We start from the raw sequence: 20,609 nt of genomic DNA on the forward strand, positions 1-20,609 counted from the left end.
CTAACATATTGATTTGACTGACCCTGCTGCCCCAGGACTGCCAGTCAAAATAAAATAAAGGCTTGAAATAGGAGAGCAGGGCCAGGCTGCTCCTTCCAGCAGTACCCTGCAGCCAAACTGTGAGATGGCTTGGTTTCTTTTAGGCTGTTTCATATCCACTTGTGGTCTAGTGATTTCTGACAGAGAAGGGAAGAAAGGAAATGATCAATGGTTATCTACACCAGTATTTTCATTTTATACCAAAACCAGACACCAACAAATGCCTCCTTTACTAGATATTTCATACTAAGAGCTTTTACAACCTCCCTCTGGAAGACATTTGCGTATTCTTAGGGCACCCTCAAGGCACTCAAATGGCACTTAAGAGCAAGCTGGTGGAGCTCGTCCACAGCAACAGCTGCTGCAAGGCACTCCGGGTGGCCCCCATGATATCCCTAAAACAACTGCTGGTTAGACAGCCAGAGCAGCTGCTATAAGTATTATTTTCTAGCTTCAGCATTTTAATTATCTGCTGGCATTATTCACTGTTAACCAGGAAAACAAAAAAAGTGAGTGCCTCACTCAGAGCCAGAGTGTTAATAACCTTCTGCGAGAGCTCAGGCGCAGAGTGCATAGACCTGAAATCACCTATCAGGCAGCAGAGCTGTGGGCTATTGATTTCACTTGTACTCTTCATCCCAACAGTTGGAAAGAGTGAGATGTTATCTATCACCCATGACATCACTAAAGGCATGCAAACACAAACCCCAGTATCTCAGGATCACTTCTCCTTTCAAAATGCAGAAATTAATAACTAACATTCAATAGCTCAACTATTCCTTAGTGCAGCAGGTTCAAGTGAGGGGGCTGCAGCACTCCGACCTGCAGGCTGAGCTGATAAAAATCCATGGCAGTTGCTTTTGCAGATAAATGTTTCATGAAAATTTCATGAAGCTTTAACAAAGAGAGACACAATGTAATTATTAAACTGATTGAACCATGAACTTTGTTCTCTGACTGCACGTTCATCGCAATTTCTAATCTTGAAGCTGGAACGTAAGTATTTGAATATTTATTATCCTATGCTAAGTACTAATTAAAATAACTTCTCCAGTGAAAAGAGTTGCTTTTCCCCACCCCCCTCAAATCAGTTTCAGCATTATTTGCCACTGTGAAGAGAACTTTAAGAATGTCCTGCTAAGCTTCCCTGTAACTGACTGATTCCATTGTTGGTATACGCCGAGGACTTAAAAACCAAAACATTAAACTAGTTATACAAATGGAAACAAAACACCCTTTGAGTTCTATTGACAAATTAACCTTTAGAATTTGGATGAAATCCCAGTTCCTGAGAGAAAGGAAAAAAAAAAGAAGGTGCTGAATAAAACTATTATATAGAACATTCTTATGGGATTTTTCAATATATTCCATAAATAATGGCATTAATGCATTTGTCTACTCGATGGAGCACCCATATTTAAAGAGACATATCCATGAATCTGTTAACACAGTGTTTATTTTATTTTGGGGAAAAAAATGTCACAACCTCAAGACAAATGAGTCCTTTGTGAGAGACAGATGACATTTTCAGATGAATGAAGTTAGAGAAGTTGTTAAACAGGTTACAGAATGAGCAATAATCCTCTGTCCTCCACTTGCAGCAAAGGGCTTTGCTGGGAAGACCTCCCTTTACAAATACAAAACCATGTCCAAAGTGACCACATTGACAAACTATCAGGGTCTGCATATATGAAATAGAAAATGGTGCTGCCTTGAAATGAGAAAGGGAGAAGCAGCACAATCTAACACATATTCTTTCACCATCAAGCTGGCCTTACTAGACAAGCTGTTATTATTTTAACATATTTCTGTATTCCAGTAAAAACAAACAAACAAGAAACTGCCCTCCAGCTATGCAGAATCAAAATCTTCCCCAGGCAAGAAGGGATGATAGGACAAACAACCTAGAACACAACAGGGCATAAAATCCCAATGAATTTACAAGAAAGTTCTCCTCTAAAGTTGTATCTGGCCAAAGGCAGAGACTTGTATGACACTGCAGAATTTGGGCCCAGAATTCTCTTCTGCACTTGAGATACTCATTTCATGCTCTCTTTCAGAGTCTGTCAGAAAATCACCATTAATATATTCAAAGCATTCTATGTTTTGCATGTGCATAAAAAAAAAAGGATGCAGTACTGCTGCCCTTTTGATCAGAGAATTGATAGGGTTGAACTCATTATCATAATACAATAAAACTTCTATGTGTTGTATTTCACTAATTCAAGTACTGCTTTCTCTTTGCAATTTGAAGAATAACTGCCCAGAGCTTCAGATCATTGCAATAAATTCAAGCACACTTTTGTAAAAGGTTCTTGTTGCAGAAACAAATGATGTCCTACTCCAAAGGTAGGCACATCTGCTATCCCATCTCCCTGATGGGTTTGGTATAACAGAGGGATCACCATTTCCTAAAAAGACAAGAAAATGGTGTTACCAGAGTCTCTAGAATGTCTTTCCACACATGTACAGCAGCTGTTCTAACTCTTTCCTATAACAAACTCTCTTTTTCCAGTTCTGCTTGGTCAGAGTTTCCAAATGATAACATGAATTGGCTTGAAGAATAGATTTCCCAAACAGATGATGCTCCTTCACTGGAAACTGAGCCCTCTGGCTCAAAACACACACACTTGTGCAAAGCAGTTCCTGGTACTGCAACTCTCATTCAGAAATCATTCTCACAACCTCAGCTTTCAGGTCAGTACCTTTGTTAAGCTCCAAAAAGTCAAAAGAGCTTCTGCTCTCTGAACTTGCAGTAATCTTTATATTTCAATACCACTGCCAATGGCTCCAGTACAATAGATATGCAGAGCCCCACTAGATCCTGAAGTTATTTTTTCGTTTTCCTCAAATCTCCAATTCTTCAAAGCAAGATTTACATCTTGTCAATAATTCTTGAACTAGTTTGCCAAAAATTACTTTGGCAAAGGCATCTTCTCCTATGACTTAGTTACAACACAAGCAATTAAAAATAACATTTAGGCAACAAGCTTCATTCATTGCAGCCCAGATATAACTATTTAGGTGAATAAAATTACTTTGGGTGTACATTTATCTACCACAACAATGGCTATGAGGTAGCTGGGATCATTTTCAATGTCAACCCCCTCAAATCTCTCTCTCAGTCTTTTAGAAAGTATGGGTTTGGGTTGGGTGGTTTTTTTTTAATTGAAAAACTCTCAGGAACAATTTTGTTGTTGTTAACTCCAAGTGCTGAAGTTCTATCAGCTTGCCAGCAATGCATCACACTTTACCTGCAGGTTTATTTAATGAAAGCAGATGCTGAAGAAAGGGCAGCTCACAGTTGGGTTACCCAGATTGCCTGCTGCCAGGGGAGGCAAATCTGATGATTTCACTGGGAGTGATGCTCACACAAAGAGAATGGAATCACTTAGAGGGATGAGAAGGGATCTGTGCTTCATGCTGCTTATCTAACCACCAAATCCTTTTTTGGTCACTGCTCTCTTTTCAGTGCTGTATGTAATAATAAGAGGCATTCTTTCAAACTTCTGTGTCTGAAGTTAAACAAACACTTCTAAACTTCTTTTATAATGGGTAATGTGTATGTAAGGATGTGGATGTGTGGCAACTTGATAGAGTTCTACTGCCCAAGCATTTCTGTGGGGTTGGAGAACCCTGCCCTCCAACAGCAGGGGCTGTGCTAACCACCCTGCTAGTCAGTGGTAACTGCACACAGATGACACTCCTGCAGACAATCATAGCCAGGGGTGGAAGATCCATACATACTTAAAAAACCACCATCTCACCAACAAAGTTTAATAAAGAAATGGTTCTTTCCACAGTCACCATACCCACTCAACACAACTTGAGCTCACAGGTTATATGCTGCAAAGTCCTCAGTAAGTACCTCGCTCTACTAGACAAAAGTAGGATCAAGTTATAAACAACTTTTCCAGGAGTTTCTTACAAAACTTCTGATACCCAAAATAATGGTTCCAGCTCTTCAGAATGCCTTAGTACACAAAGGTCAGGAGGTGTCCTACTCCACTTATTTTTTTTCTTATCTAATTCGTGGTGGAGGTGATTAGCTGGCAGACTCATGTTTTTTTGGACCCTATTTCTACCTTCCATACGATGAGCTGATTAGTTCCCATGGAAGAAAAGGCAGTACGAATAACCATACTAATCACTGGAGTTCAGAAAGTTGGCTTTTACAGTCTCAAACTACTGTGTATCCAGGAAATCCTGCCAGACAGTCACTGTTTGCAAATGGTTGGGAAATGTGAGCGTCTGCCATGGGAAACAGATGAAAAGCAGGATCTGGTTAAAAGACCAAGTCTTTGCCCAAACAAAACCTTTCCAAAATAAAGAAACAATGTCTGGTAGCTGACAGTTGACCTCAGCAAGGCAGGGTGACAGTTCTGCATTGGTGCTCTCTGTACGGAACTGGAGAGTGTTAAAATGAGGCCAGAATTTCAGCAAGGTTTAGCTGAGCATCAAGAACTGCTGTCAGTTCTGACTGGAATATTACTACAGCATCCAACAGAGTCTGCTTGAAAGGAAATCTGTCCTTTTAAAAGGCAGGTGCAAATATAGACCAGCAAGACTTCCTTAAGTATGAATAATGTACAAAAAGATCGGACCTGCACCAGCATAGGTGCCTCTCACCCACCTGCAGTCGGATGCCTTATGCAGGAGGAAGCACCACTGCAGGCTTCTGGGGGGGTTGCTGATATAGGCAGGAGAGGCTGTGCACACCCCAAAGGAGGACAGGGTGCTGTATTTAACAGGAATGATGCTGTGATCCCAAAGCAGCACCTATTAACTGCAGTGTTAGCAGTTCAGATGCAGGCCAAGGTATTCAGTAGTGCAGGGAGTGACTGATCAGGTCTGATGTATGCATTAAACCTGGCTACCAAACACAGCTTTGAGGCAGGGGGATGAGGCTTTGCTGTCTTCAGAAATGTGACTATTTTTTTAATATTAGCATGCTGACACTGAGTGAAAAGAAAAATTAAAAGATAGCATCATAGAGTGCTGGAAGATTTCCTAATAAACCATTTAAAAATCAGGTTTCTAAAATCTGATCTTTAAAAACCAGTAGGAATGAAGCATTCTAGACCAGCTTCTTACCTAGAAAATAGTCTCCCTGCATTTCAATTGGACTTGTTATTAAATAAATGCAGAAATACCTCATGGCGACACAGAATATCCTGAGTTGGAAGTACCATCAAGTCCAATTCCTGACTCCACACTAAGCAGCCCAGTATTCAATTTGAACTTCCTCTGACACAGCTTTAAGCCATCCCCTTGTGTCATGGGTTGAGTTGAATCTGCTCCTGATATTCAACACCAGGCTGCCCTTATGCCAGCTCCAAAATGAAAAGTGCTGGCTGGAACAAAGTATCCTGGGGCTTGATGTTCAGATTGTACCATGAGAGGCTTCCTCTTCCAATTTCTGGGTTTGGGATTTTGAGCTTCTCTGTTGGGCAGGCTGCAGGTCAGGGGATGGGGAGGTCACTGACTTCTGCTGCTGCTTCCGCATTTTGCTGTGCTTTTCCGCAAAGAGGCTCAGGTAAAGGTGCATTGGACCATTCCCAGTAAAACTCTTTATCTCAGCTCTTTGTCTCAACCCAGAGAGTTTTTGTGTGGGAGAGAGGGGGGCATGTGAGAGCAGGCTATGTTAACCCAGGACACCTTTCTTCTGTCACCAAACAGCAGGCAGAAGAGATCAGCATCACCCTCTGCTCTCCCCATGAGGAAGTGGTAAACAGCATGGGGGTGACCCTTCAGTATCCTCCAAGCTGAAAAAACCTAGTAGTACCTTCAGTGGTCCTCATAAGCCACATTCCCCACTCCTTTCACCACTTTTGCTGCCCTCCTTTTCAATTACACATTGTAAATATTTTTTATAGACTTTATTTTATTGAGTTCAAAGCCTTAAAACCTTTTACAGTCTTGGGAGAAAAAAAAAAGGCAAAGAATTTGTAATATTCAAAGTCAATGAAATAGGAAAGGAAAATCATCAATGGTCTGGGCACTGTCAGGAAGTTTGCTGATGACACAAAACAGGGAGGAGTGCCTGACACACCTGAAGGCTGTGCTGCCATTCAGCCAGACCTGGACAGGCTGAGAGTTGGGCAGGGAGAAACTGAGTGAAATCCAACAAGGGCAAGTGTAGAGTCTTGCATCTGGGAAAGAACAACCCCATGGACCAGTACAGGTTGGGAACTGACCTGTTGGAGAGCAGTATGAGGGAAAGGGAGCTGGAGGTCCTGGTGGACAATGTGCTCTCATGGCCAAGAAGGACAGGTGGCATCCTGGGGTCTATTAGAAGGGCTGTGATCAGTAGGTCCAGAGAGGTTCTTCTCCCTCTCTAGTCTGCCCTGATAAGGCTGCATCTGGAATATTATGTCCAGTTCTGGGCCCCTCAGTTCAAGAAGGACCTCAGGAAACTGTTTGAAAGAGTCCAGCGCAGAGCCACAAAGATGCTGAAGGCAGTGGAACATCTGCCTTGGGAGGAAAGGCTGAGGGAGCTGGGGCTCTTGAGCTTGGAGAAGAGAAGCCTGAGGGGTGGCCTCATTCACATTCATCAAGATGTGAAGGGCAGTGTCAGGAGGATGGAGCTAGGCTCTGCTCAGCGATGTCCAAGGATAGGACAAGGGGCACTGGGTGCAAACTGGAACAGAGCAGGTTCCATGTGAACATAAGGAAAAAAATTTTCACTGTGAGGGTGACAGAGCCCTGGAACAGGCTGCCCAGAGAGGTTGTGGATTTCCCTTCTCTGCAGACATTCAAAACCCATCTGGATGCACTCCTGTGAAGGTGGGGTTTTTTTTGTTTTGGTTTTTAGCAAGCTAGTTATGAACTGTTCCTCATATGCGGTTCAGCTAATATAAGGAAAACACAAAAACTGTAATAGCCTCTCAGTATTTAACAAAGAGCTACCTCCAGTTTGGTTTATACCTTTATGAATTAAATTGTAAGCCACAGTAAGCATTTCTTTTTCAGCTCATTTCACAGTTTCCTGTTTTCTTCTAGAAAAATGAATCAGACATTTGTTTCTTCAAGATAAAGAAGGACTACTGAAAATATTGTTCTAGCAGACGCCATCCTAACAGAAAAAGGAAATGTTGACAAGATGATATCCTCAGCAAAAGGCACACTTTTGGTAAAGCAAACCAGGCAGCACCCCAAAACTACTCAAAGAAATGCAAACATATGTCTATGTCTGTAGAAAAAGTAGCACAAAATGTGAACTGGCTGCTCCCACATCTTAATTGTATCCCCATTTGTTTTATACTCAAGTTTATGCTTCTCTTTCACCTCCTAGCCTACCGCTTTCCACTCCTAACCAAGTGTTAGAGGAAAGAGCTGTGGTAATTGCTAGAACACATCTAGTGTGAGGTGTCCCTGCCCATGGCAGGGGGCTTGGAACTAGATGATCCTTGGGGTCCCTTCCAAACCTGACTGATTCTATGATTCTATATCAAACCCTCAACATTCAATGAATGTTTTGAGAAGTATCTGACTAAAAATATATATTGGAATCAATTACAGTGCCTAAGTTGTGGCAGTTATTTGACAAGGAAATCAACACAGGAGTCTCCATATGATAATCTTCTGAGTCTCAGATCTGAAGTGGGTTTTACAACGCAGACTATCAGACACAAATTTAATCCAGCACAAGCCCAGATCACGCTGGGGGTGCTTTCTGGCATGTAGACCACCTGAAACCACTTATGGTGCCATAGACTGCTGGTACATTTTCATGCTGCAACACAAAATGGTGACCTGCCACAGCAGCATGAAACTTCACAGAATCACAAAACATGAGGGGTTGGAAGGAGTTGGAAAGGACCTTGAAAGATCATCTAGTCCAATCCCCCTGCCAGTGCAGGATCACCTAAAGGTTTGCGTGTCTCCAGATAAGGAGACTCCACAACCTCTCTGGGCAGCCTGTTCCAGTGTTCTGTTAGCCTTCACAAAAATGTTTGGCAATGGAACTTCATGGCAAGGCAGTTTCTGTTAAATAAGTCACTGGAGATAGCAGATCTAGCTGCTGATCTAATTAATCTTTAAAAAAAAAAAATAATCAAAATTAGGTCAACCCTCTGTCCTCAGAGTAAGTCTACCATGAAAGAAAATAATGTGAATTCAGTCACTGCAGGTGACTGCTAAAAATTATATTTCTCCATAGATTTGGGGTGAGTATTGGCATGCTTAACACCAAGAGCTATCCTTTTCTTTACAATTTATAGACTAGACTTGCAAAGGTAGTTGTGAAGTTACTGTACACTGAATTAGAACAGACAAATAGATATAGAAGCCTACAAATTTATATTCCTATTGTAATATTCTCATTATTCACATACCTCAACACTCATTACACACTGTAAAAAGGTGGATATTTAAACAACATTTCTGCCTATGAGAGGCATTTCTGTGTTAACAGGAAGAGCAAGGTCAAAAAATACCTACGAAGGTCTAAATAAATGGAAAGTAGATTATATGAAGTAGTTGGCTCTAATGAAAGGGAGCTGAACTAGATTCCTGCTCGATCCTATGCTTGTACAAAAGTCACTGTAATCCAAAATTTACATTAAGAATTCCCACAGAAAAACAAAAACAAAAAACCTGTGAAAGTGCCAATGACTCAGATTTCCCATTTCTAATATTGTCACAAACAAGGGTGACAAAACTCTCCTGTAATTTGCTTCCATGACAATAAAATTGACTCTCAACATTCTGATCTCAACTTCTTTGGGGGTGGGGGCGTCGGGGAAATCTATAAAGGCCTCAGCTACTCACTTGAAGTTGGATGATCCTTTACCATTAGTGTAAACTCAGCTGTAAATTCCTTCTTGTCCTAGCCCTGCCTTCAGTGTCTGTTGGATGCACCTCTCCCAGAAGTAAACTGAAGGAAGAGAACATGCAGATGGACCTGGTAACTTCTGCTGACACTGTGCTAGTTTTATGCCCTTATGCCCTTTATGCTAATTACATGCCCTTTTCATTGTCATTATTTCTGCCTCAAAAGCAGCTGTCAAACTCTCAGGTAAAAAGCCCTCACAGTTCAGTTGCTTCATGCCTCTTGCAGAGCTTGAACAGGAGAGACAAGCACATGGTCACAATGTGGACAGCCACTCTTAGGGCCAGCAACTCAAGTTATTCAGACTAATTAGCTACTGAAGCATTCTGCTGCTTAGCACTTTTCATTACGTAACAGAACAGCCTGTATTCTCAGGATGTTCAGCTTTTCCTCATCCCAAAGCAGCGTGATGACTGCCCCATAACCTGCAGGTGCCCTTCCAAGGCTGTGCATGCTGCCAGCCCATGGTCAGCTCTAAACTCCTCCACATTCCTGTATGGCTGTTTCGAGATGTTGCTGGCAGGGGTCCACACTCCATACACCACTTCTATCAGCACTAGACTGGTATTTGTTCTGGAACCTGAAAAGTAGAACTCCTACACATATTTTAGCTCCTTTTTCCTTCTATTTTTATTCTGTCTTTATACTTTATCTCACATTCAAAAGAAGTTCAAAATAAGGTAAAATCAATTGGAGCATGTTTTCCAGTGGCTTACCTCTTAACCTGCTATTTACTTATTAAATACATCTAGGAAAATGACCAAGCATTTTTTGAAAGTCCCTTTTCAGTGGCCTAGAATAACTACATTAATTTTAACAGTTCTATCACACCAAGTACTTTGCATATCCCAAAATAAGAATGCTGTTCTCACAGAGATACTTCAAAGAAGAAACTCTCTACTTGTGCTGTTTATGATTCCCATCTCTGAACAAAAAAAAAATAACAAAAAACCCACTGGAAATCTGAGGAATAATAAACCACCAAAGAGTAAAATTTTGAGGTAAGAACTATTACATCATGAAGAACAACATAATTTTTTTCTCATAACAAGAGAGAACCCAGGGGAAAAAAGCCCTCTGCATTTTAGACATTGTCCAAAAAGAACCATCTTAACAATGTGCTGTGGCTGGGTGAGACGCATCACAGAATCGTCAGGGTTGGAAGGGACCTCAGAGATCATCCAGTCCCAACCCCCCTGCCATGGGCAGGGACACCTCACACTACAGCAGGTTGTTCACAGCCACATCCAGCCTGGCTGCAAAAACATCCCAGGGATGAGGCTTCCACCACCTCCCTGGGCAACCTGTGCCAGTGTCTCACCACCCTCATGGGGAAGAATTTCTTCCTAACGTCCAATCTGAATCTCCCCATTTCTAGTTTTGCTCCATCCCCCCCCAGTCCTATCACTACCTGACATCCTAAAAAGTTCCTCCTCAGCTTTCTTGTTGCCCCCTTCAGATACTGGAAGGCCACAAGAAGGTCTCCCCCAGCCTCCTCTTCTCCAGACTGAAAACCCCAAACTTTCTCACTCTGTCTCCGTAAGAAGGCATCAGTGAGCAAAATCAACTTATTTATGTCAACAGTTATTTTAATTAGCATCAGAAGCCAAGCACGTCTGGTGGAAGTTCTCACTAAGCCATCTCTGCAGTAAGAAGGGATGGTAAAAAAAAACCCTGGCATCACTACACCTCTCCTGCTAGCAAAGCAGTTGTGTCAGCTTGAGGAGTTAAACACACAGAGGTGTGCACACACATTTATTCTATGTTAAAATCTGGTCCACAATTTTCACATTAACTTCACATCAAACCCATGTGCTATGCAATTAAGCCATATATATTTGCAAAAAAAAAAAAAACACACAAAAATTTTTCATAGCTTCTCAAGGCCAAAACATTTCCATTTCTGTTTAAATATATAGAGCAGAATGGGTAAAATGACAACCGTGACTAGGAAAACGCAGTGTCGAAACCAAATGGGAAATTAAAAAAACCTTTTGTGAAGAACTCCCACACTAAATTCTGCTCTTGCAAGCTCAGAAATGTTGACCTTTTACTCCATTCTCCACAAAGCTCTGCAGTGGAACCAGAAAGTGCAGGCTGTACCCATTTCCTGAGGCAAAGCAGCTTTGTTGGAGCGCCCCGGTACCCACCCCAGGTGAGCAATGGCACTGGGAGAGGCTGCAGAGAAGTAACTGAGCCAACTGCCTGTGTGGCTCTCACAGAAATCATGCAGAAGAGAGGTCAAGATTAGAAAAGCTACTTCTGTCCAAACTATCCAACCAATCAGACAACCCAAAGCCTTTCTCCAGTGATAATTACTTCTATTCCTAAAGCTTTTGAGAAAATTCTGAAAACAGCATTCATAGTTCCACCTTAATGTGTACAAAATGCTGCTAAGCAAATGACACGAAACAGTTGGGGTTTTCTTTGTCTTTCTTCCTTAAAAAAAAAAAAAGAAAAGAGGGTCCAAACCCACATCCCCCAAGTGATTTATCAGGGAAATGAACCTTTGAAAACATAATCTGTAAATCTAACAAACTCCAGTTGGACAAAGTGCCTTCCTCTTACATCTGTGAAGTCTGCTCCTATGAAAAACTCTCTTCTACCTCAGAAGATGTTTGGGGTGTTGCTGTAGTTTGTACAAACCACAGCTAGTTTTTGTAAACAACTCTTCAGGAGGATATTAAAAAGCAATCTGCAGTCTTCTCCAGGAATCTTGAACTCCTTGCTGCTGGTAGAATGGTCAAGCCACCAACAACTGCACAATGACATGCTGGTGGCCAAAGTCTGAGCTGCCCTATGGAAACATCAGCTTTGCATGCATATAGAATGGTAACCCTCCAAAAGGATGTAAGCTTATACTGCAGGAAGCAACAAGTTAGTGTTTGCTCCTGTACATGATCTGCTTCAATACACAGAAATTCTTCATGGACAAGGACAGACACTGACCAGTTCTTAATGCATATGCCCTGCTTTATCAATATCACTATAGATACTCCTGAGTTTCATGCTAGTGCCTCAATTTTTAACATGCTACTCTACATGAGCTCCTAGAAAGTGGGAGAATGTATTCTTCCAGTTTGCCACACCACAGCTGAAGGCAGAGGGATGTGAAGTGATTTCCTAAGAGTCACTCTGCAGCATAGCAGGACCTGCACTGGTTTCCTGCAACCTCACTCAGCTTCCTAGCGACTCGTGCTTTCCCCTCCTCTGATCCTGCTGGGCTTGAGGGTGTCAACAGTGAAGGTGAAGCCTAAGAAAACACATCAATCCAAAAGTTCTGAAATGGCCTTTAAGAACCTCACATAAACAGAACCCTCACAATTCAAACCATTTTTGGTTTTGGAAACACAATATACTTAACACAGCTTTTAAGAATTTCTTGGCAGGAGGCCGTTTACTTCATTTTGCAATGCTTACACCACTGCTCACCAGTAAATCACTGAAAAATAGGAACAAAGAGCATTTAATAAAAACACCACAGTAGACAGATGGGGAATATTGATCACAGGTAGAGCAAAAAGACTCTTTGTGGTACAGGGAAATAAAACTCAAACGTACCATGGAAGTGTCCCTCTATTCACTAACGTGAAAGACTGTCAGAATATTGAACCCAAAGAGGATTAGGGACCAATCAATACCTGATAAACAAAAAAAATCATTCTGACCAAGAAAACAGTGAGGGGGGAGCAGATATTGCACAGGGTATGGGTGGGGAAGCAGCCACGGCAAGGAAAGCTGTCCTTGGAATTGCAGCTCTACCAGTGCTGTGCTTAACGCTGCAGCTGCCACATGCATGCTGGTAGCTGTGAGAAATGCAAGACAGCCAACTCCTTTTCCACACCTCCACATGTACTGTAGTCATTTCTGGTGACACTAAGCAATGATTTGAACACACTACATTCTGTTCAGTTCTCTAAGCAAGCCCGTATTTGCCTCTTCACTGTAGCTTCAGTCCCAAGAAAATAGCCACAGGTAGGGAATACTGCAGCACAGAGCAATGCTCCCAAGCTCTACATTCCTGAAGAGTTCATACAGCAGTCACAGGCATTAGCATTCACGCTAGGTCTGGACTTGGATTTAATCAATGTGAAAAAAAGCCCCAAACCAAAAACCCACCTCCACCCTACATCACGCCCACTGCTTGCTCCCTCTCTCCCTCAAAGAAAAGGGGAAAATGCCACAAGTCTGTATGTTGAAACTCAGCCCACATGACATTTCCTTTGGATTTAATTGCTTCCATACAATTTGTATCTGCTAGTCACGCTAGGGCCCAGAGCATTAAATATGCTGGGACAAAGAAGCTCTTGTCCTGCAATAACCTCCTTAATCAAAGAGATGGAATTGTGGATAAAAACAATTCTCAACTTCATCCAAAGCATCTGAAGAAACAAGTCAAAGCCTAACCACTGACTGTTCCAGCAGGGTGTGAAGAGGTGAGCAGTAAAAAACTGGAGAGACTTCACAGACCCTTCCATTGTCAAACCTGTTCCGAGTTGGACACATTTATCATCTTAAGAAGGAGATGGCTCTCCATAGTGTCATCTGCTTAACAAGAGTCAGGAAGGTCAGGCACAGCATTTCTTAGGTGGTGACTATAGAAGCTTACAAAAATTATAAACCCATTGCTCATTTTCCTCAATTGGAGCAAGCCAAACCATTAGCAAAGCCAAGAGCCAAGATCTCAACTGCACAAAAGCTATAAGGATTTACATCATCACCACCAAAACAGCATCTGAACTACAGACTCCAGTCAAAGGAGCAATCAGATAGATTTCTAATGCTGACAATCACAGCTGCAAATTTAGTTTTGATGTGTGCCTTCCAATTTCAGAACTTCCCAAGCATCTCTAAGTTACAAAGGTGAGCTAAGGTTGAGGTTTTACTGATTAGACTTCAGTATTGCACCAGCAGATGTGTGCATTCATTCCAGATAACAGTCATTAGTAGTAACTCATCTCAACACTGTCTTGCACATTTTAACTTATTTTAAATAAGAGATGCTGGCAAGGGGAGGAGTTCAAGCACTGGGTCTCACAACTACTGGAGACAAGGACAAAAGTCCCTTAAAGTGTGGATTAACTGCTCCAAAGACCATATGCTTTTGTAAAGGTCTCTTCCAAAGGCATGACACCAAGAACAGCCAAGATGAATGGCCTCTTGCTTGGTGCCACCATTCTGCAAGCACCAAAGAAGGCTCCATCGATGCAAGCCCCACTTTAGAGGGGCTGTCCATGAGTAACTGTGGGACAATACTGCAGAACTGTCACACAAAGGTGTTGGTGTTTTCCACATTTTTACCAGAACTCAACACACAGCCACTGTCTGATGCAGTGTCCCCCATTTCTAGTTGTGTAACTACATTCCTGAGGCAGCAATGTGACGCTGTTGTGAACAGTGTACAGTGCCAAGCACACCAATATAAAACAATAAAAATCTCTACAGAATGGCTCCAGGGAAAGGCTGCATTTGGAAATCATCTGAGCATTTCAGCTGTCACCATATTACCAAACTTTCAGAAAGGGAGTATTTCCACAGTATTTCCATGACTCTTTTCCTGTCACCCTGCTGAAGGTGCTCACTAATATCAAACTGATCATCTGTTCAAACATAGGATCACAGGATGTTAGGGGTTGGAAGGGACCTCCAGAGATCATCAAGTCCAAGCCCCTTGCCAGAGCAGGATCATAGAATCTAGCACAGGTCACACAGGAATGCATCCAGATGGGTCTTGAAAGGCTCCAGAGAAGGAGACTCCACAACCTCTCTGGGCAGCCTGTTCCAGTGCTCTGTGACCCTCCCAGTGAAGAAGTTCCTCCTCATGTTGAGGTGGAACCTCCTGTGCTGTAGTTTACATCCACTGCCCCTTGTCCTATCACAGGGTGCAACTGAGCAGAGCCTGTCCCCTTCCTCTTCCTACCCAGTCCTCAGATATTTATAAACATTTATTAAATCAATCCCCTCTCAGTCTTCTCCAATCAAGCTTCTCCATCAACAGAGAACAGCAGAAAAAAAATCAGAACATGTGAATGCAAGTGAATCCAACATTAAGGGCAATTAGTCTTCTCTCATACTAGCAAACATGTCCTGGGGTATGGCAAATGTTCACAGTAAGGTTCTACAAAACCAGTGTGATAAAGATAACGGCGGCAACGTGCTCCAATCCGTGCGGCGCAAACGTCGCCCGCTCTGCCCTCTGTTTGCCTCCAGGATCAAAGTCAGTCTGAGCAGAAGCACTCCACGCATGCCAGGAAAGCGGCAAAACCCGAGTCTTCACCTGAACTATGAGGCTAAAAACACAGGGATGGAAAGCAATACTTGAGAAATTCTTTGCAGAGGACATGTGTACACAGCTCAGCATGTGGATCGATCCGCAGCTGATAGCCCCACTCAGCACCACAAGAGCCACGCCAGGCACATTGCCCGTCGTTCAAGAAACCCTTTTTATCAGAAAGAAATCACACTTACATTTTTTTCTACACATGCACACGGAGAAAAATGCTGTAGATAACAGTGCTCTAAGTGTGTGCTCATTAGCCCCTGTTCCATCCCCCACTCCAGCGGTCTGGTATTTAATTACAGGGTGGAGTGGTCCCCAGGCTACTTATGTTTCTTCCAGTCACAGCCAGAAAATTTCTGCAGGAACTGACATGCAGGAGTGCGACTGCTTCAAGTTATGGCTGGTTCCTGGTCAGCAAGGTTGGCTCACTGCTCTCTGCCAGTCCCATCACTGCTTTTGTCTAATAATTCTTTAAAATACATTAAAACACAACAAATTGCCTTCTGACAGGTAACAAAGGCTTTAATAGGGCATCATTTGGTTATTTGCTCTTCATTTCCTTCTCCATTTCATTTTGCTAATGATTATAAACAACTATCATTAAGTTGGAAAGAAACAGCAATTCTTTTTGAGAGACAGGTCTTGAATACAAGGAAAAGGTAACCTTGTGTGCCTGCTTGGACCAAACAGCCTTTTCAAGTGCATCAGCTGACTGAATCCCACATATTATTGCAGAGTCTTAAACACTGCTTCCCATAAACCATCTTAAATTTATGCAGAAAATTCCATTTTTACCTGAAAATCATCACACCATTTGCAAAGTATTATAATTCCCATGTGATTTTTTTTTTATAGTCAAGTATTATTCCCCAAAACAGTGAGATATAAAGAAATATATGACAGGTGAAAATACATTATTCCAGTATTTTTTTTTTGTAGAAATGAGAAAAGTTCAGTTGGATAAATAAAACTGGGGAAACAAAATAAAGAGTGAAAGCCAAGTAATAATTAGGTACACAATGAAAACTTTATATATAAAGAAAGGATGCTGTTAATCAGAGTATTATCATTGACAGAATTGGGAAAAAAAAGTGAAAGACACTATGGAGTTTCATCTATAGTTTTTTTTTTTAATAAGGGACTCACATTTTTGGCCCACGCAGCCAGAATCCATGCACTTGGAAAACAGTCTCTATGTCAGGAATGTGTGACAGGAAAGCTCATTTTTATATTAGTCCAAAGCCAAAGAACAGGCAGAGATTATGTTCTGTAACTTTTAGCCAGAGGTATCTGAAAGCACCTGCTGGCCAAATCCTAGCAAGGATTTATATAAAGTACTTATTTAGGAAGGATCTGTTATAATGCACCACAAAGCTGCATCTTCTCTGTCCTGTTGAGAAAAACACATGCCAAGTCTGTATCAACGAGATCTTATTCAGGTGATAGATTAATGAAAACCTCCTGACTCAGGCGCTGGTACTTGTCCATCTGGTATTATAAACCACAGACAGTGCCACGCAGAATGGCAGAAAGAAACAAACCTTATTCCCATGCTTTGCTAGTAACTCAAGAGAAGGACAAAAGGGAATAATCTAAACTCTGTGGAGTAATCCAAAGATTTGGCCCTTGAGTAGCCCTCTGGAGATTCCAAAGGCCAGAACGCAAAAAAGTCAGAATGATGTAAATTATCCACTTATTCATTTTTCTAAACAGTAAACGTTCTCTGTCTCCCGTGTCCCACCAGGCATGCTCTATATACGCTTTGTAGCTGCTGAATGCGCAGGCAGGGCTGAGTGTGAACTCCAGGCACTCAGGAGAGCTATGATGGACGTGGCCCTGCTCTCCCCGCAGCATCCTCAGGCATGAACCTACTCAGTCATTGTTTCATGTCATTAGCAAACCTTTTGTCCCTGCACATTCCTGGTTCATACAGCGCCTTTAATCCGCAGTAAATCCGGAGCAGAGATACGGAGGCTGCTCAGACACGGCACCGCTGCCTTACCGCCTATCGCTGCTATCCCGTAACCCATTAAACGGCTTTGAATCAAATGCCAAATGTCGCAAATAAAACACCCTGCCCAGAATTCCCGGCCAGGAAGGCTCGGCAGTTGTGTGGCCACACTTCTCCGGACTTGTCACTAACAGAAGGAGGCCTCCCCCATGTCCCGGGGGCTATAAATACCCGCACGGGCCCGCGCTGCCCGGCGTGCCCCCAGCCGCAGCACGGCTTGGGCTGCGAGCCCAGCCGTGCGGTCTCCGCAGCCCAACCGACTGCGTTCCGGCAGCTCACGGACACCGAATGCCCCACTCCGCCTTCTGGAAAGCTCCCCGGAACAGCTGCTATCAGACTCGTCTGTGAAGAGCAGCTTCTGAACCCCAGTGGTGCGGCCCGGCCCGGCAGCAGGGATACAGGAGCCGGCAGCTGCCAGGCACGGCTGACCCTGGCCACCGGCGGCCACCGGCGGCCTCCGGCCCGCGTCGCCGCCGTACTCGCCCCTGCCGCTGAAGCGGAGCTTCCCTGCATCCGCCTCCCACTCGCAGTCTCGGCGGTCCCCGCCGCCGCCTCCCCGCGAGTGGGTGCCCCTCGCCGCCCTCAGCTCACGGGACTGCACCCCGCTCCAGCTGCCCTCAGCTCACAGTAGTACCACTCGCCCCAGCCGCCCCCCGCCCCGGCTGTCCCCCGCGCCGGTGCCCTCCTTCGCCTCACGGCGCTGCCCCCTCGGCGCCGCCGCTTCCCGGCCGGCCTTGGCGGACCGCCCCCACTCCGCGCTAAGCTCCGCCGCGAAACTTGGCTGACAGCCCTGCTCCGATGCGGAGCGAGCCACGGCAAGCTTCTGCCGTCCCAGGACACCGGAGCCGCCGCACTCACTTGAGGAAGTATCGCTGTCCCGTGTGCGTGAGCGCCATCTCCCAGCCGGGAGGCAGCGGCAGCTCGTCCGTCACGTCGTAGGAGCGCTGGCGGAGGTGAGCGTGCTGAGGAGCGGTCGCCGAACCCAGTAGCGAGGCGGGAGAGGAGTGGGAGCGGACGTGCTGCGCGGCGGCGGGCCGTGGCGGGGGCCCGCCCGAGTCCGTGCTCGACTGCCGCGAGTGCGAGCCCGAGTCGGGCTCCTTGAAGAAGGACTCAGGCAGGATCTTCTTTCTCCAGGAGCTGGGCTTGGGGTTCATCACCGCGTTGAAGAGAGCTTCCAGCTCCGTGTCCAGGTCCTGCGTGACGTGGATCACCTGCTGTCCCGGCGGCGGCGGCACCGGAGCGGGGTTCATTTTGTACTCGTCGGCCCCGACGGCAGGCGCAGACGTCCCGGCGGGAGGACGGGCGGTCGCCGGGGCCGGCCCCGCTGCAAGCCGCCGCCGAGGACGTGCGGGCGGCTCTCCGCAATCAGCTCCGCTCTGCCGGGGCTGGCGGCGAAGCGGGCGGCGTGAGAAGTGCCTCTGCGGCCCTGCCAACGGTGTCGGTGTCCCGGGCGGCCGGCGGAGGGACGGGCGGGTCAATCCCCGGGCAGCGCCGTGCCCTCCCCCGGGCCGGGCCAAGCCGCGCCGGGCAGTGGCGGGACGAGGGCAGCGCCGGCTCCTCCCGCCCGCCCCCCGGCGGCCCAGGCCCTGCCCCTGCCCCTGCCCCCGCCCCACCCCCAGTTATGCAACTGCCGCCAAAACTTTGTGAGTTCGGAGCTGTTGTGGGACGGGAACGGGTTGCCCCGCAGCAGAGGGCCTCTCCGGGTGGCGGGGCTGTGGTCCGGACACGCCGAGGTGTTCTTACAGCCCAACGAGACTGGGCCCGGACCCGGGCCTGCCGGGATGTTCTGTAGGGCTCGCCGGGGCCTGCCCTCGCACCCACCTTGCCCGCCGTTCCCCCCCATACTGCACGAAGCTGGCGGAAGCCGGGGCAGTCGGCACTAGGGAGGCCGTTTGTGGCGTTCCGGGGGAGCGCGGGGGCAGCGGCTCCACTCGCCGACCCTCGGAGCCGCGGGCGCTGCGGAGACCCTGCGCTCCCCGACGGGAGAGCCTGGCCCGGCCCCCGCCGCGGGGCTGACAGAGCAGCTGCACCTCACGGTCACAGCACAGCTACAGGCGAGGCTTTAATATTCAGGAACTTCACGGCTGATAATAACTTGCTAATTAAGCAAAACGATGCTTAAGTAAGCTCACATACAAGCTTCACAACACAATTCAGTGATGCAGTGGCGATGGGGAGCAAGGGGAAAACAATGCTGACAGTGACATGGACTGCAGGTGCTGTGTGGCCGTTTCTTCAAGGTTCAGCCTTTTGCAGACAGGTGCCAGACCTGTGCAGCACAGTATGATCAATCTTCCCACCTCGCTGCGCAGGGGTATTTCAAATATAGCTGTAACACTGAGCTCTATCCTGACTGCCCCTTCACAGGCACTTGTGCTTTATCCGAGAAGGCAGAGCCGTCCTCAAAATGCATGCCTGAGAATCTCTGTGAGGTATATGTAATACAATTTATTTTATTTTAATCTTGAATCATTTTGTGGTGCAGTTGGAACAACTTTTGAATGGTGATGTGACTAGAATTTGCTTAAATTGAGTAGCTGCACTATAAAGAATTGTTTTGTTCGCTTTCCAACGTCAGTGCCGTCTTTTGAAGTAGGAAGCAGGCAGTGTTGTTACAACTGCACACAGATACCACACACTGGCTACACAAACACACAACTGTATTTTAGTAATGCAGTTCTTCATTTCCTTTCTGCAGTTTGGACAGGCTTCAGGCTATGCTGGTTGGTAAGAGTACATCCTGCTCAGGACCTACATTAGAAAATTCTTGGGTAAGTATATTTCTTTTCTGAACTCATTTTTTTCTTACTCTTTTATATCTTAAGAAGTACAAACTATCCTGAACTTGATTTGGCTTCAATCTCAACCCAACACTTGAATTCTCTGTCCATACTCAGCATTAATTTAGTAATAGTGCCTGTACAGGAACTCTGGATCAGGATCAGGCATCTCCATGGAACAGATCTTGCTTGTGTGTTTCCTGATGCCCCTGCTTCAACAGATGCTCCCTGTCATGTATTTTTCCTTACATTTCCTGTTCCATGTTTCCACGGGCTCTGCAGATCTCCTCCTTGGTTGGATTTTTTTTTTTTCCCCTTTTCTTTTCCTATTCACATCTGCTGTAGTTCTGGTCAGGAAACCCAGTGCTCCTGGGACTTGTTGATGCTTCCCTTCCCCAGGAATTTTACATGCTATCTTCTGTATCGTTCTCCTCCTGCTTCCTTACTGGGCACCCACTAGCACTTCTACTAGCTCAGACAGCTCTGCTAACACAGCACCTGCTCCATGGTTGTGCTGATATTACATACCTTTTTTTTTCCCTTACCCCTGTAGTTTCCTTGTATAAAACCTTTGGATGTTAGATGGTGGTGTGTGGTTATTGCAGAGATAATGATCTGAAGAGAGTGATTTTCCATACAGCCTTTACAAGGGCTTTTTTTGCTTCC

The 20,609-nt window shown here is 45.1% G+C and overlaps 1 protein-coding gene across 1 annotated transcript in view; it reads right to left on the reverse strand.

The window, feature by feature from the left end:
- Positions 1 to 18,413, reverse strand: part of WWTR1 (WW domain containing transcription regulator 1) — a 50,661-nt gene extending 32,248 nt beyond the window's left edge. Inside the window, exon 1 of the mRNA XM_054385882.1 lies at positions 18,022 to 18,413. Coding sequence (XP_054241857.1) covers positions 18,022 to 18,413 — 392 coding nt within the window. The remainder of the gene's footprint in view (positions 1 to 18,021) is intronic.
- Between the last annotated feature and the right edge of the window lie 2,196 nt (positions 18,414 to 20,609).

Source organism: Indicator indicator, chromosome 13 (genome assembly GCF_027791375.1).
Source record: "Indicator indicator isolate 239-I01 chromosome 13, UM_Iind_1.1, whole genome shotgun sequence".
Lineage (NCBI taxonomy): Eukaryota > Metazoa > Chordata > Aves > Piciformes > Indicatoridae > Indicator > Indicator indicator.